Source organism: Ptiloglossa arizonensis, chromosome 1, assembly GCF_051014685.1.
Source record: "Ptiloglossa arizonensis isolate GNS036 chromosome 1, iyPtiAriz1_principal, whole genome shotgun sequence".
Classification (NCBI taxonomy): Eukaryota; Metazoa; Arthropoda; class Insecta; order Hymenoptera; family Colletidae; genus Ptiloglossa; species Ptiloglossa arizonensis.
Window position 1 is genome coordinate 28,824,411 of NC_135048.1, and position 12,796 is coordinate 28,837,206.

The window sequence follows — 12,796 nt, forward strand, 5'->3', positions numbered from 1 at the left end:
TACCTAGTTCTCGGTCACCGGTACTCGCTATCTGTGTACATATATATATTTTCCGGTGATCAGGAAAATTGTGCGTATACATATATATACGCTCACGATGTAAATAAATTAAGTAGCAGAAAACGAACCGTAACGGTCAATTTCTCCGGCAACGCGTACACGTTCCCTATCGCGAGAGAAGGGCGAATTTTATTCGGTGTACGAATTTACTCGTGGACAGTTCTGGCTACGTCGGCAGCGGCACTGCGTCTCTAAATTCCCAGAGATCGCGCGACACGTGTCGTCACGCGATACAGGCCGGATTTACGGCACCCTTTCTCGATATACGCGAGAAGGCTTATGCGCGAGAAATAGGCGCGCGAGCCAGCTGGATACGTTCGGTGATCCCCCATCGGTTTTCACCGCCGCGGAGCCGAATACGCCGCAACGAAGTACGGTTCCTTAACGCACGGGGATGAGACGCGAAGCGGAGCGTGGAACGGTGAACGAAGGATACGTCTAAAGGTTTGGTAAGGTAAGGGTAAGGGTAAGGCTCGGTCAACCGGGGGCGATACGCCATGAGTATCGACCGCGTCGCCGGCCGGCAGAGACGCTTTTGCACGTTAAGCACGACTACGGGCAGAGTGAGACGGCTAGAGGTCGAAATGCGGACCGAACGGAGAGAGAGAGAGAGAGAGAGAGAGAGAGAGAGAGAGAGAGAACCGCTCAACGCTTTCTCGTTCCCCGAACGAGAACGAAGAGGGGTCCGACTTGATTCTACGGACAAACTGATGCGAATATTCTCTTGCGTCGTACGTGGTGCTACGATGGCGACGCATTTTTTAATACTTCGATCGACGGTGTCACTCGGGGGAGGCTTGCCCTAAATCGATCCAGATTCATTTTCTTGATCCGTTTGCATCGTTTGTGTCTATATACACGTGGATTCGCATTAGCGGCAACCGGAAACGGGCTAACACGATTAAATCGCGTTTGGTAAATTTTCTATCTCGTACTTAGGAAAATGAAATATTGTATATGGACGGTATTTATTATATGTGTATATATATACTTTTTTTTATTTGTACCCTTTGAAAATCACTGAAATATTGAATTTGTAATACTTTTTGAAATATTTGTATCCGGATCATGGGATACTTTTCATTCTTTTGTAGGATACGAATGGGTTAATTCGTATATTATTTTTCATATATAGATTGGTGTAAATTCACGATTAGACTGTGGATGTTCGTGCGAGTGCATATTTTTGCAAGTTACGGGACTAAGGTGGAAATTCTGTCGTTAAAGGATTCTAAAAATGTAACTTTTCTTTCGCATGATTTGCATATTGTATACATGTACAAGTGCATGAATCATGACTTAAAAATAGCTTGCAACATTAAGGGGTTAGGTTGCAAAACAATCCGCCGAGCTCGCCCTTTCACCTTTGTTTTCCTTCCTACGTGTCTTGTTTTCGTGTACTCGAACAGAATCGCGAATAGAATCGTTAAATATAGAAATAATGAAAGTTTTCAGAAATAACCGAACACCTCTCGCGGTAAATCGATATTTGCTACGATCAAGTGCACGAATCACGACTCTAAAATATTTTGCAACATTAAAGGTTGGGTTGCAAAACAATTCGCCCTATGACCTTTGTTTCTCCTCCTGTACGTCTTGTTTTCGTGTACACGAACAAAGTCGAGAATAAAATCGTTAAATATTAATCGTTAATTATTATTGGTTAATAAAGTATTTATACACTCTAAAAAAAATCGTGTTTCATTTTCACCAAAAAAAAAAAAAAAAAAAACGAAATGACTTTCTGAGCAACCTAAATAAATAAACAACTACAAATAAATAATGAAAATTTGTAAGAATATCTACTACGATAAATCGAGATTTCTTTACTTTTATCCGATCGCTTTCATAACGCGTTTTTGTCGATGGTCGGCTTAACGATGGTTTAACGGCCAGCGGTGCTATTTGAATATTTATAAATCGATATAAAAACATCGAATTAGAAAACAGTTTGGAGATATTCATTATAGCGAAACTTTCACGAAAGTCGTCCACGGCGGCCATCCTTGCGCGAAACCGTCAACACCTTAATCCCATCGGTGCTAAGATTCGAACCCTCCAGCACACACCCCGTGCGGAAATCCTACAGTCGCATTGATCAAGCACATTGGTCAAACACCCGTGGGCGTTTAACACCGTGGACTGCGCCGATCGACTGCGCGTTTACACAGCGGCTGCGTCACCGAATCGTCGATCATTTCGTACGTACGAATCTATCGACGAAACGATTCACTCGGAGAAAGTAAAATATTTCACCGACAGTCACGAATAACTAATGGAACCGAAAATATTCCGTGACCCGTAGATAATGTGGCGAGGATGGCTCAAAGATGGATAGCCGGAAGCTATTTAACTTTCGTGGAATTTATGACTGGTCCAGGGGACAGAACAGCACCGTGACGTACATCGTGCGGCGGCTGGATGGTCGGGAGACACCGAGCGACTTTCATCCGCGCCGGTTATCGAGTGTCAGGGTTCTTTAAAACGGTAAGTATCGAAGAAAGTCTACCAGACTCGTTACAGCCTCAACGAACGAATCGTTATCTCGAAATCGAATCCGTTCCCGAGAAGTCAACGGTACCTTTTGGTAACAGACCTACGACGGATAGAATTTATTCCTAAAAAATCAGCGGGATCGAAAACAAGTCCCGTTTACTTCCCAACGGGAGCAAAAATTCTTCCAGGTGCACGGTAGTCGGTCGAGGTACAGATAAAATAATAATAATAATAATAATAATAATCCCAGGTACGTTCAATCCGTTCGTTAGGCGAGCGCAAACGGTAGCATTCCATCCCTTGAAACCGGTCAGCGAAAACTTTTGTGCGTTCAGCGAAGACAAAGCAGAAGGAGGAGAGAAAATTGAAGAAAAAAGTAAGGGCACAAGGAGAGAGACGGGAGAGGAGGCGAGACGCGACGCGACGCGGTCGTCTCTCGTTCGATAGACGAGGACGATATCGTTCTGTCCCTTCGAACCGGCTAGCCAGCAAAAGCACTTTTGCACGTTGGCCGCGGCTACGGCGGGAAGGAAAGAGAGGGAAAAAAACAAGGGTGCGAGAGCGAGCGAGAGGAGTTCGGCTAGCGGACTAAAGAAAGGGAGGGGGGGAAAAAACAAAACCAAGAATGAGACGAGACGACGAAGAGAGCACCCGGCTGTATCTTTCATTGAACAAAGCCAACGATAGCTCGCCGTACCCCTAAGCCGTGTCCTACCAGACATCCAACTTCCCCCACCGCTCGGCCCGGCTATCCCCACTACGCGACGCGGTTGCTCCCCACCGTGGATCGCGCAGCACTACCCCCACTCTGTCCGTACACCCACGAGGTTCCCCCACCGCTCCAGCGGCAGCGTGGACGTCGTCGCTAAACTGCCACGGGGCCACCGACCCCTCCCCAGGCCCCTCGACCGCGGGTCACGGCCACTGTCCTCGCGGAGAATCAGCAGCAGGCACGAGGGAGGCGAACCCTGCCTGTTGTTCTCTCCTCATCTCTCCCTCGACCGCCTCTACCCTTCCGTCTCTCTTTCACCCTGTCCGCGCGTATGCACGTACGTGCGCCTGCGTGAGCTAAATGGGTGCGCAGTAACCACGCATTAAGGAAGGACCGCGCTACAGGGGTGGTTTGTATTCTGTTATCTGCATCCGTTTCTCTTTTTAATTAAGACGAGATCAAGACACCAGATTCACGAGTTATCATCTCAGTGATGGTACGCTTTCGAAAAGATATCAACGCAATGAGAAAATTATTCACCGGCCCGTCGAACATTAAGAATACATTAACAAGAGGTTTTAAACGAACGGAAGATATTGGTAATTGCCGTGGGCGCGGGTCACGATAAGCGAATCGATGATTTAGGTCTTATGACACAGCTGACTCAGCCGTGGCCGTGCGCGAAGAGACCTATGGAAATGAATTTCTCTCCTCCTCGTTCTTGTAACACGCCGCTGTTCCCCGATGACGATTCCGCGAGCGTAACCGATGCGTTTAGGTTCAACGACACACGCGTCACGTCACTACGAGTCACGCCGCGATACGTCACTTTACGACACAATTCGCGGAATACACGAGGTGACCAACAAGGCGATTTCTGCGATCGGTGGAGGCTCGTGGTCAACAACGGGCCGAAACTAGCCGCTTCCTTCTTAGATGGGAATTTTCGCGACAAGGTTTTCACCCACACGGACTATTTTCACGTTTACAGAGCGAGGAAAGAACTCGATCGATTTTCAATATTTCCGTTTCGCGAACCGAGATTTTCACCAAGGTGTACCTTTTCCTGGGTAAGCAACGGGGGGTTCTACGAAGTGAAAGTACCGAATCAGAGAAATCGATTACACGATACTATCGCACTGACCATTCGTGTAATAATTCGTAACGATTACAACGACCATTCGTCTAATAATTCGCCGCGTGAGCGTGCGTCTGACAAGGGAAGCCTGCGAACCGTACGACATCGATTTCGAATCTTTTCTACAGCAGATCTCTAGAAACGGTGCAATTTTTATTCGAAGTATTTTTCAATGTTTGCAACTATTTCAAAGTTACGTAAGTATGAATAAAATTAGCGTAATTTCTCCTTTAAAGTCGAAAAGTAGGTCAAATATTTGTGCAAAGTTTCATCGCAATTGTTCGCAAATTCCCCGTTGTAAATTGCCTTCCATTTATTTATTATTTACTCCCGAGATGTAAAATTTCCAATTTTTGTAATTTCCTCGCAGCGAAAAAGAAAAATTACGAACGCGTCGGGTACAGTACATTAATTATTTTCTCTCGCGGTGAAAGACCACAAAAAAAAAAGATCACGGGAATATCGAGCACAGTGCACGCCCAAAAACAAAAACAAAAACAAAAAAAAGAAAAACAAAACCGCTGTTCTATTATGGATTATTCTAAATAACAGCGGGAAAGCAAACTTGCCTCGCGCCGAGGCTCCAATCAGCGACAAACTATCGATTATCGATGAGCGCTTTGCATAAGTTCACTGACATATAAGCCGATGTCAATAAACATTCTTCCCGACGGAGCCACTTCTTCGCGTTTTTCGATCTCGCTCGGCAATTCCGAGAAAGGGATTATCCACACACCTTCGCATCGGCCCTTCCAATATCCCTTTCTACAATATTACAGAACACTTCTTTTCGAGTGGTTGACGTCACTCGAGAAACCGGAAACTGGTTTCGCTCCTCTTTTATCGGGAATAGAATACACGATAACGCGCGCGCGCACACGCGCGTAGGAGTATTAGTTTCTCAACGGTCGTGTCTTCGTCGAGAAACGTAGCCCCGACCGTACCGCGTGATGTTGGCCGTGATTCAAATTCGAGTATTTTACCAGCGGTTGTTTACGCTTTTTCACGAATTTCGACCTTCTGGAAGGAAAATATCGGCGGGCACGCTCCGACCTCGGATTTCGAGAAACATCGTCCGGATAAAACGAGCGATAATTTGCGGCGGAAATAATAATAAAAAAAAAAGAGAGAGAGAGAGAGAGAATAGATAACAGAAGCACGAGAGACGCGAGAATTCAACGAGCGAGAAGAAAATATTCGTCGACGTGAAACGGTGGATACGACGACGACGACCACGACCACGAGCGCGTAACATAATCGAAAAGCGACACTGATCTTGTGTAACGATTATCGCGGAGAGGCTCGCGAACCGTAGGCGTCAACTGCATAACTACCCGTAACCATTTGTTACCCGTCGACTCCAGAAGAGAAAGTTGGTTGCAACCAGGTGACACTCGATATTTTTGTTGCCGTAACGCAACATGTAATGCCTAACGCGGCGCATCCGAGATTATCCGAAGTCGAATCTTCGTTGGTCCGGTCGCGCGCCACGAAACGGTTCGAATTTATACGTATAAGGTGGTATCCACCGAAGGCGAAACGCTGTACAGGGCGGCCCGAAAATATAGAGTTCGAGAAGGTGACCCATCGCGACGAATAACAAACACCCGGGACACCTATTTTCGCGTTGCAACGAGTGTATTTATTTTTGTACACCCCGCGTCGCGTGTATCTTGACGGAGAACGACGAGGCTAATTGAAAACCATTTTGTGGTAAGTAAGGTCAACCCTGAACCTCGAAGCGACTAGAAAAGGAGATAGAGTGACTCACGCGAATCGATATACCTCCGGGCGCTATTTGCCGTTTATATATCGGCGCGAGACTATCGCTGTAACGCTGCATCCGACTCGCGGATAAGTAATTTGACTTTCACGATTTTGTCCAACGGTGGAACACCGTGTAGAATTGGTCGAGACGCGGGTAAAATATCCGCGGCGGAACACAGCGACGTGGTAACCCGGATTAAATAAAATGGCCGACAAGAAACGGCAAAGGCGGATCGTCGAAAAATGTCCACCGCGAGGGGAAAAAGAAACGGGGAGAAATAAAACCGTGCCGAGATGTATTTACCTAGAATCCCATCACCGTGTTCCGTCGTGGTATCGGATGTGCGTTACTAAATACAGTAAAAAAATTTCCATTGAGTTTTTTAGCACACGCAACGTTCACGTGTGTTACGGTTGCCCATAAAGGACCCTGACAGTGTTTCAATCGATTAGGTGTGCCCAAAGGGGGAACACCACGAGCAAGGGGGAAACGTACGCGAAACACAAAGCCGTATAAATTTAAATGGCACCGGTCCAAACGAAGCACCTCCCCTTCGGAACGGAACGAAGGCACGAAACGTTAAAATTTACAACCGACAGCACCGGGCCGAAACGTACCGACCGATTGATAATTAGAAACGGAAAAGGAAAAGAAAAGATTAATTCCTTCGTAGATAACGAACACGTAATATCGTTTTATGCACACCCGGCGGAAAGCGTTCTAAGTTCGTGCGAAAGTACATTAACCTAAACAACGCGAACGTTCTCTCGTGCCTCCGCGGTTTGCTTGCGCACGTGCGAAAGCGAGGCAGAAAATGCACGGGGGAGAAAGAGAAAGAAGAAACAGAGAGTGGGAGGGTGGGGGGGCCTAAAAGGACAGACTCCGGGCGTTTCACTGGATAGAATTCGAGGACGTAAACAATGAAGAAACGGTTGGGGAAGCAGTGCAAGGTTTCAGTTCGGACGTCCGCATAGACACATCTTTTTTTCCACGGTCGAACGCAGTATCGAGGATCTCGGATTGAGCCGTGAGTCTGCGGTCTCCCCCCACCCTTGCATCGCTCGCCTGTCACGGAGATCTTTTTATTCGAACACTTCGCTCGACTTCGACTTCGATCGCGGCAACGACATAGTACTTCTATACAACACGTGGCGCGAAAATCTATCTCCTTTTAATCGTACAAGGTAACGCTAATGGATCCGTTGTTACGTTACAAGGTTAAGCGAGTTCGGGGACCTGATTGACTGAATAACTATCGGAGGCTCTGGGCGACCGCTTTCGCACAAATATTCTACTCACGAAGACTGACAGCCACTCTTCAACGGGTTTAACGATGAATTATGGTATCGAAATACACGCGGTACCGGTGTTCTCGCGAAACAAAATAAACAGACGAATGGCTAGCATTATTGAAATAGTTTGAAATTTATTCTCGCCGCTGTCACTGGTCGATCATTATAAAAATAACAATAAGTTGAAAGAAGGGTTTATTCGAGTAATAAATAAAATCTGAGTGCAATAATTGAGATGAATTTTTCCGAACAATCGAGGCTTTTACCTATTACCGAACAGAGCTACGCAAGACGAGATTTCCTCGGTCAGCGAAGATGTAAACAAACTAAAACGACGCGTTCGTTTTCGTGACTTTTGGGTTACGCGAAAAAATGAATAAATATTTAATCTCTTTGTCAAAGTATATCCCTATTTTATATAAATAAAGTAAACCATCGAGTAAAATCAAGGTAAATAAAATACGGGTTTACCTTGAGTTTACAAGTATGGTAATAAAAAATAATATTTAACTATACGGAAAAGTTGTAACTTGGTAGAAAATACTTGTAAATTTAATCACTGCGAAGGACAAACGCGACTTAGAATATGAGAATGGCCGAAGTTCGTATAAGGAGAATACTTCTTGACAGATCACCAAACGTATACGTAATGTATTTCAGAAGATTGTACTGCATTTGCGTACGTCAAGACCGAAAGAATTGCCATTATTTGCCCCAAAAGAGTTAGAAAACAAAACGCAGACTGAACAAAACAAAATGAAAATATACTCTCACAAGTATAATGTGTCATTCTACGCGTGCGTGTGTATATGTACGATACCAGCAAAAAAGTTAAGTGTACCGGAGAAAATTTCATTAATTTGTTCATTGTTCTTTTCTTAAAAAAGAAAAAAAGAAAAGGAAAAATGATTTTGTGCGAGTTGCTTTCATACGATCAACGTCAACGATCTCGACAAGTGTCAAACCCCTCTCAGACTTCGTAAACATGGAGGTTTCCGTTGTGAAGTAGAAATTTTCGAAACATAACCTACAAAAAAACGCGATTTCCGACAACTCGTGTCATCGTCGAGATTCGAAACGCGGGTGAAAATTTCAACGATCCGTAAGCAAACTGAAAGAAAATAAATACCATGTCGGCCCCCAAATCCTTCATGTCGCAGTAAAGGAAAAGATCCCCCGGTGGTTTCATCCAGTCGCCTGTGCTCGTGCCCGCTCCCTGGCCGTACCCTATACCGAAACTCTCCACCGTCTCCAAGGTACCCTCGGCACGGCGTGTCACCTCCGAGAGATTCACCGTTAACCCCGTGGTACACCGACAACGCGAACAAGAAATTCAACACACACTCTTTTGCACGCACTATCCGGTGGACGAGGCTATCTTGGAGGCGATTCGTAGAATCCCGACGACGCGTTGCAAAGAAACAAGAAGGCAGCAATCGTATGTGAACCGCAGCGTCGGGGCGCGGACACCGATTCAGCCGGCACTGAATATAATACACACCACTCCCGGTTGTTTTCACGTTCGTTTTTCCTTTCTGAACACGGAGGACAGATAAATAGACCTCTCGCGAACAGAACACACCACACCGCCGCTGAACAATACGAATCGCGCCACTACCGACGACAGTGCGAGAGAGAGAGAAAGAAAAGCGTTCGGCCGCCTGTCAAACAGTTCGACACCTCCGGGTGCCTCGATGCTGCCACCGCTACCTATGCTCCTCTCTTCTTCCTCGTCCTCCTCCGCCGCCGCCGCCACCGCCGCCGCCGCCGCTGCCGCCGCCGCTGCTGCTGCTGCTGCTGCTGCCGCCGCCGCCACCGCCACCGCCGCCGCCGCCGCCACCTCCTTTCTCCTCTCGCGCACTTTGCACACTCACTCCGCGAATACGCGTTTATTTACAGGGGGGAGCGAGTCGATTACCGCGTTCTTGATTCTAGATTCACGTCCGTCCTGACATATCGCGAGACGCGTCGTTATCGGGCGCTAAAATAACGCTCAGCGTCGTCACGATATTCTTTACTTGTCTCGTCTCCTTAATTTTTCGTTAACCGGCCTCTCTCTTCGACAGAGACTGCCCTCCTAACCGAAACAAAGAACGACGCTCGAACGGAGTGCCCTCTATCGAAGGCTCTGCCAATCACGATTCGCGAAGCGAACACCGTCGACCAATCAGCGTTCTCCTAGCTCTACCTTCTACGTTCTACGACCTCTGACGGCGACCGGATGAAAATTTGATCGCGCTTGAATGTACCTGACCCGACCAGAGACCTGGGCTCTTTCGATGTAATGTTATTCGAGATATCATTTCGTATAAATCGATATTTGCTTACAAATATACAGCTCGAAAAGACATTACAAAATGCAAGATTGAAATAACATTTCTCGCTTTAATTCACAAATTATATTTACCCAATTCTTGATCGGACTGAATATTAACGACACGAAGAATAATTCGAAACCCTCTATAACACTCAACTCAAAACTTTCCAGACTATTGTACATTTGGTTGCATTATTACGATGATGAAAAATTAGTGTTTATACTTTATATGTACAGCATCTCCATGAAATTGATTAAAAACACAGAATGAAGCATACCTAAAAAAAATTTGCAAAGGATTTAAATGTTTACATGAAAGTAATAAAATGATAAATAAATGTTAAGAATAAACATATTCTTTTCCTCTTTGCAAAAAAATCTTTATTTTGATCACCTCCCATTGCGGCGAAGGTCGCCGTTTTAAAACAGGATAGAGGCGTTTGTAATTTGCTATGCCATCGAATTTTGACCCTGACATAGTTTGCACAAAGGACTAATGCATTAGCTATACTTTCTAACTATCTAATTATTAACTATTGCCGTCAGTGTCAATGACAGACCTAAATTAAACAGACCATCTTCGAACAGACATTAATCTAATGAATTCAAACACAAAGTATTATCATTATCCAAAGATGATAACAATTCTATGCGAAAATACAAACTAGTAAAAAGTGAATTATTAAAAATATAAAATATTTATTGATAATGCTAATAATTTAGAAAAATAAAAAGGACTGTACTATTAAAAGTAATTAATTACAAAACTTTTAAAAAATACACGAATACATATATATATAACATGCATTATGAATACATAAATACTCGTTTATCAGACTTTTAAAATATTAAGTTATAAAATATTTTTCTTTATGCACTGACATGGTTGTTAAATTATTAAAATAAAAATGAAATTCTGTTTTGTATACAATGGAGATTGAGATTTTACCCTTTTGTGAAGTCTACCTTTAATCAGATCTATTAATCTCGGTTTCCCGACGTAGGCGTACTTAGATATGATTGGTATTACAGGTTCTAAAAGCGATTTCTTGCAAATATTAAAAGCGTTTGATTTGGATAAATAACTTAACGAAAAAATTTGCATTTTAATATTGTAGTCTTATATGAAAAACTACATCGTTCATTTTTAAATAGAAATAAAAAATATGCTGCAAAAGTTATTTCCAAATCGAAATTAATAAACACGATATTTAACTATAGATTTTTCTTTTGATATGTAGTGATACTAATATGTACATGGACACATATTATTTTCGAATGTACTTAAAGTATTAAGAAAATATTTAAAACATTACAACTAAATAAATTTCTACTCGTTAAAAAAATAAGGAAACATCTGTGTGCAGATTTTCCTTCAATGTGAAAAAATCGATTACATTTATATAGTAACTTGTGTCTGATCTATTACTTTGATCTGTTGTATCAATTCAATATGAAAAGATAACAACGTATCAATAGATATCTAGTCTAAGTCTCTAGATATTATAAAATAATAAATGATAACTGTGCTTACCTGTCCATTTCTAAACTGTTGTTGTTGTTGTTGATGTTGATGATGAAAGAGGGCAACTTGTTGCTGAGCTGTCATTTGATTATTGAGATAAACTAAATGTTCTGCTCCAGGTGCACCACTCTGTATAAATGTAATAAAACATAACAAGTCAATATTAAGATAATAAGGAATAGTATATTGTAGTAATAATGATGATAAAAACAAATAAGTTATTTTTAATTACTAAATCATTATATATTATTGCTACGATAATTATATAGAAATAAATTTAATTTGCGAAAAAGTTTTATACTAATGATGATACACATTTGTAACACATTACTCACTTTAAGTTGCATAGGATGTATTTCATAAGGGAGATGAACATTATTCATTGTTTGCAGTCCCAACTGTTGTGGTTGATTCTGCTGTGGTACGCTCAATTTAGTAATGGGATACTTCCATTTTTCTGGGTTCTATAAATTATAGCAATATCTATTGCATCATCAACGTACAGCAATTTTAACAATATACTTTCTAAAATAGATCCAACACACTATGATTATACATTATTAATATACTTACATTATCAATAATAGCATCATCTGCAAGAGCCCAAGCTCGTGGAGCTTGTTTTGTTTGAAAACTTGAAGACTGGGCATTAAATTCTGGCTCTGTGGGTCGTTGAAACACGTAACCCACCATTGCATCATCCTGTGTTCTGCTTACACCTATTTGATGTGTTTGACCAGGTTGTATACGCATACTGTCACCACCAGCCATTACTTGTCCACATTGTTCTGCATCCTGTTGATGATAAAAAACATATGATTGTTATTTTTACAGTATATATCATATAAGTCACTCTGGTACACAAAGTTGTAAATAAGCTTAAATCGGTACATTACGATTAACTGTCAAAAGAGTTGAAAATTGAAAACATGAACTGAAAATATGCACCTTTAGTAAGTATACTGCCAATGTTAAAAAAATATAATGTGCTCCATGGGATTACAAAAACAATCATTGTTCATTAACAATCGATACGTAAATAGTATCGCATTAAGTCGATTTGAAATTTTCTATTATCGAACTACTATAGTGTCCATTAATTCGCTCTAAGTTGTGTCATAATTATTTAATTCTTTGTAATCTTATAATGTTTATAATACATATTCATTATTGTTTATCTATTTTTCAAAAAAGAAATAATGCAAATACAAAAAATAACTTTCTTATGACATTAAGGCGTATATATAATAGTCTATTGCTTTCAAGGAATACAAAGAGATCAACAACAAACGCAGCATTACTCTTATTTCACTGCAGTAAGCAGTTTAATGAATGCAACTAAAACACCTTCATTTCTATACAATACTCTGCCATGATGGATCAAACAAAGCACAAGCATATGCAATACCTATGCATATGCACAATAGAAAAACTCTTTTCCCATGTTTCAGCAACAGAATAGAACTCCTCTAGTTTGACTGTCGGGAT

General features: G+C 42.3%; 1 protein-coding gene across 3 annotated transcripts in view; it reads right to left on the minus strand.

Moving 5' to 3' along the window:
• The window catches only part of Pum (pumilio), a 180,311-nt gene that overhangs the window by 165,988 nt on the left and 1,527 nt on the right, over positions 1–12,796 (minus strand). For all 3 annotated transcript variants that reach the window (XM_076326605.1, XM_076326600.1, XM_076326602.1), the window contains exons 2-4: positions 11,882–12,103; positions 11,644–11,772; positions 11,318–11,437 (exon numbers count right to left, since the gene is read on the minus strand). In XM_076326605.1, the coding sequence (XP_076182720.1) occupies positions 11,318–11,437; positions 11,644–11,772; positions 11,882–12,103 (471 nt within the window). The remainder of the gene's footprint in view (positions 1–11,317; positions 11,438–11,643; positions 11,773–11,881; positions 12,104–12,796) is intronic.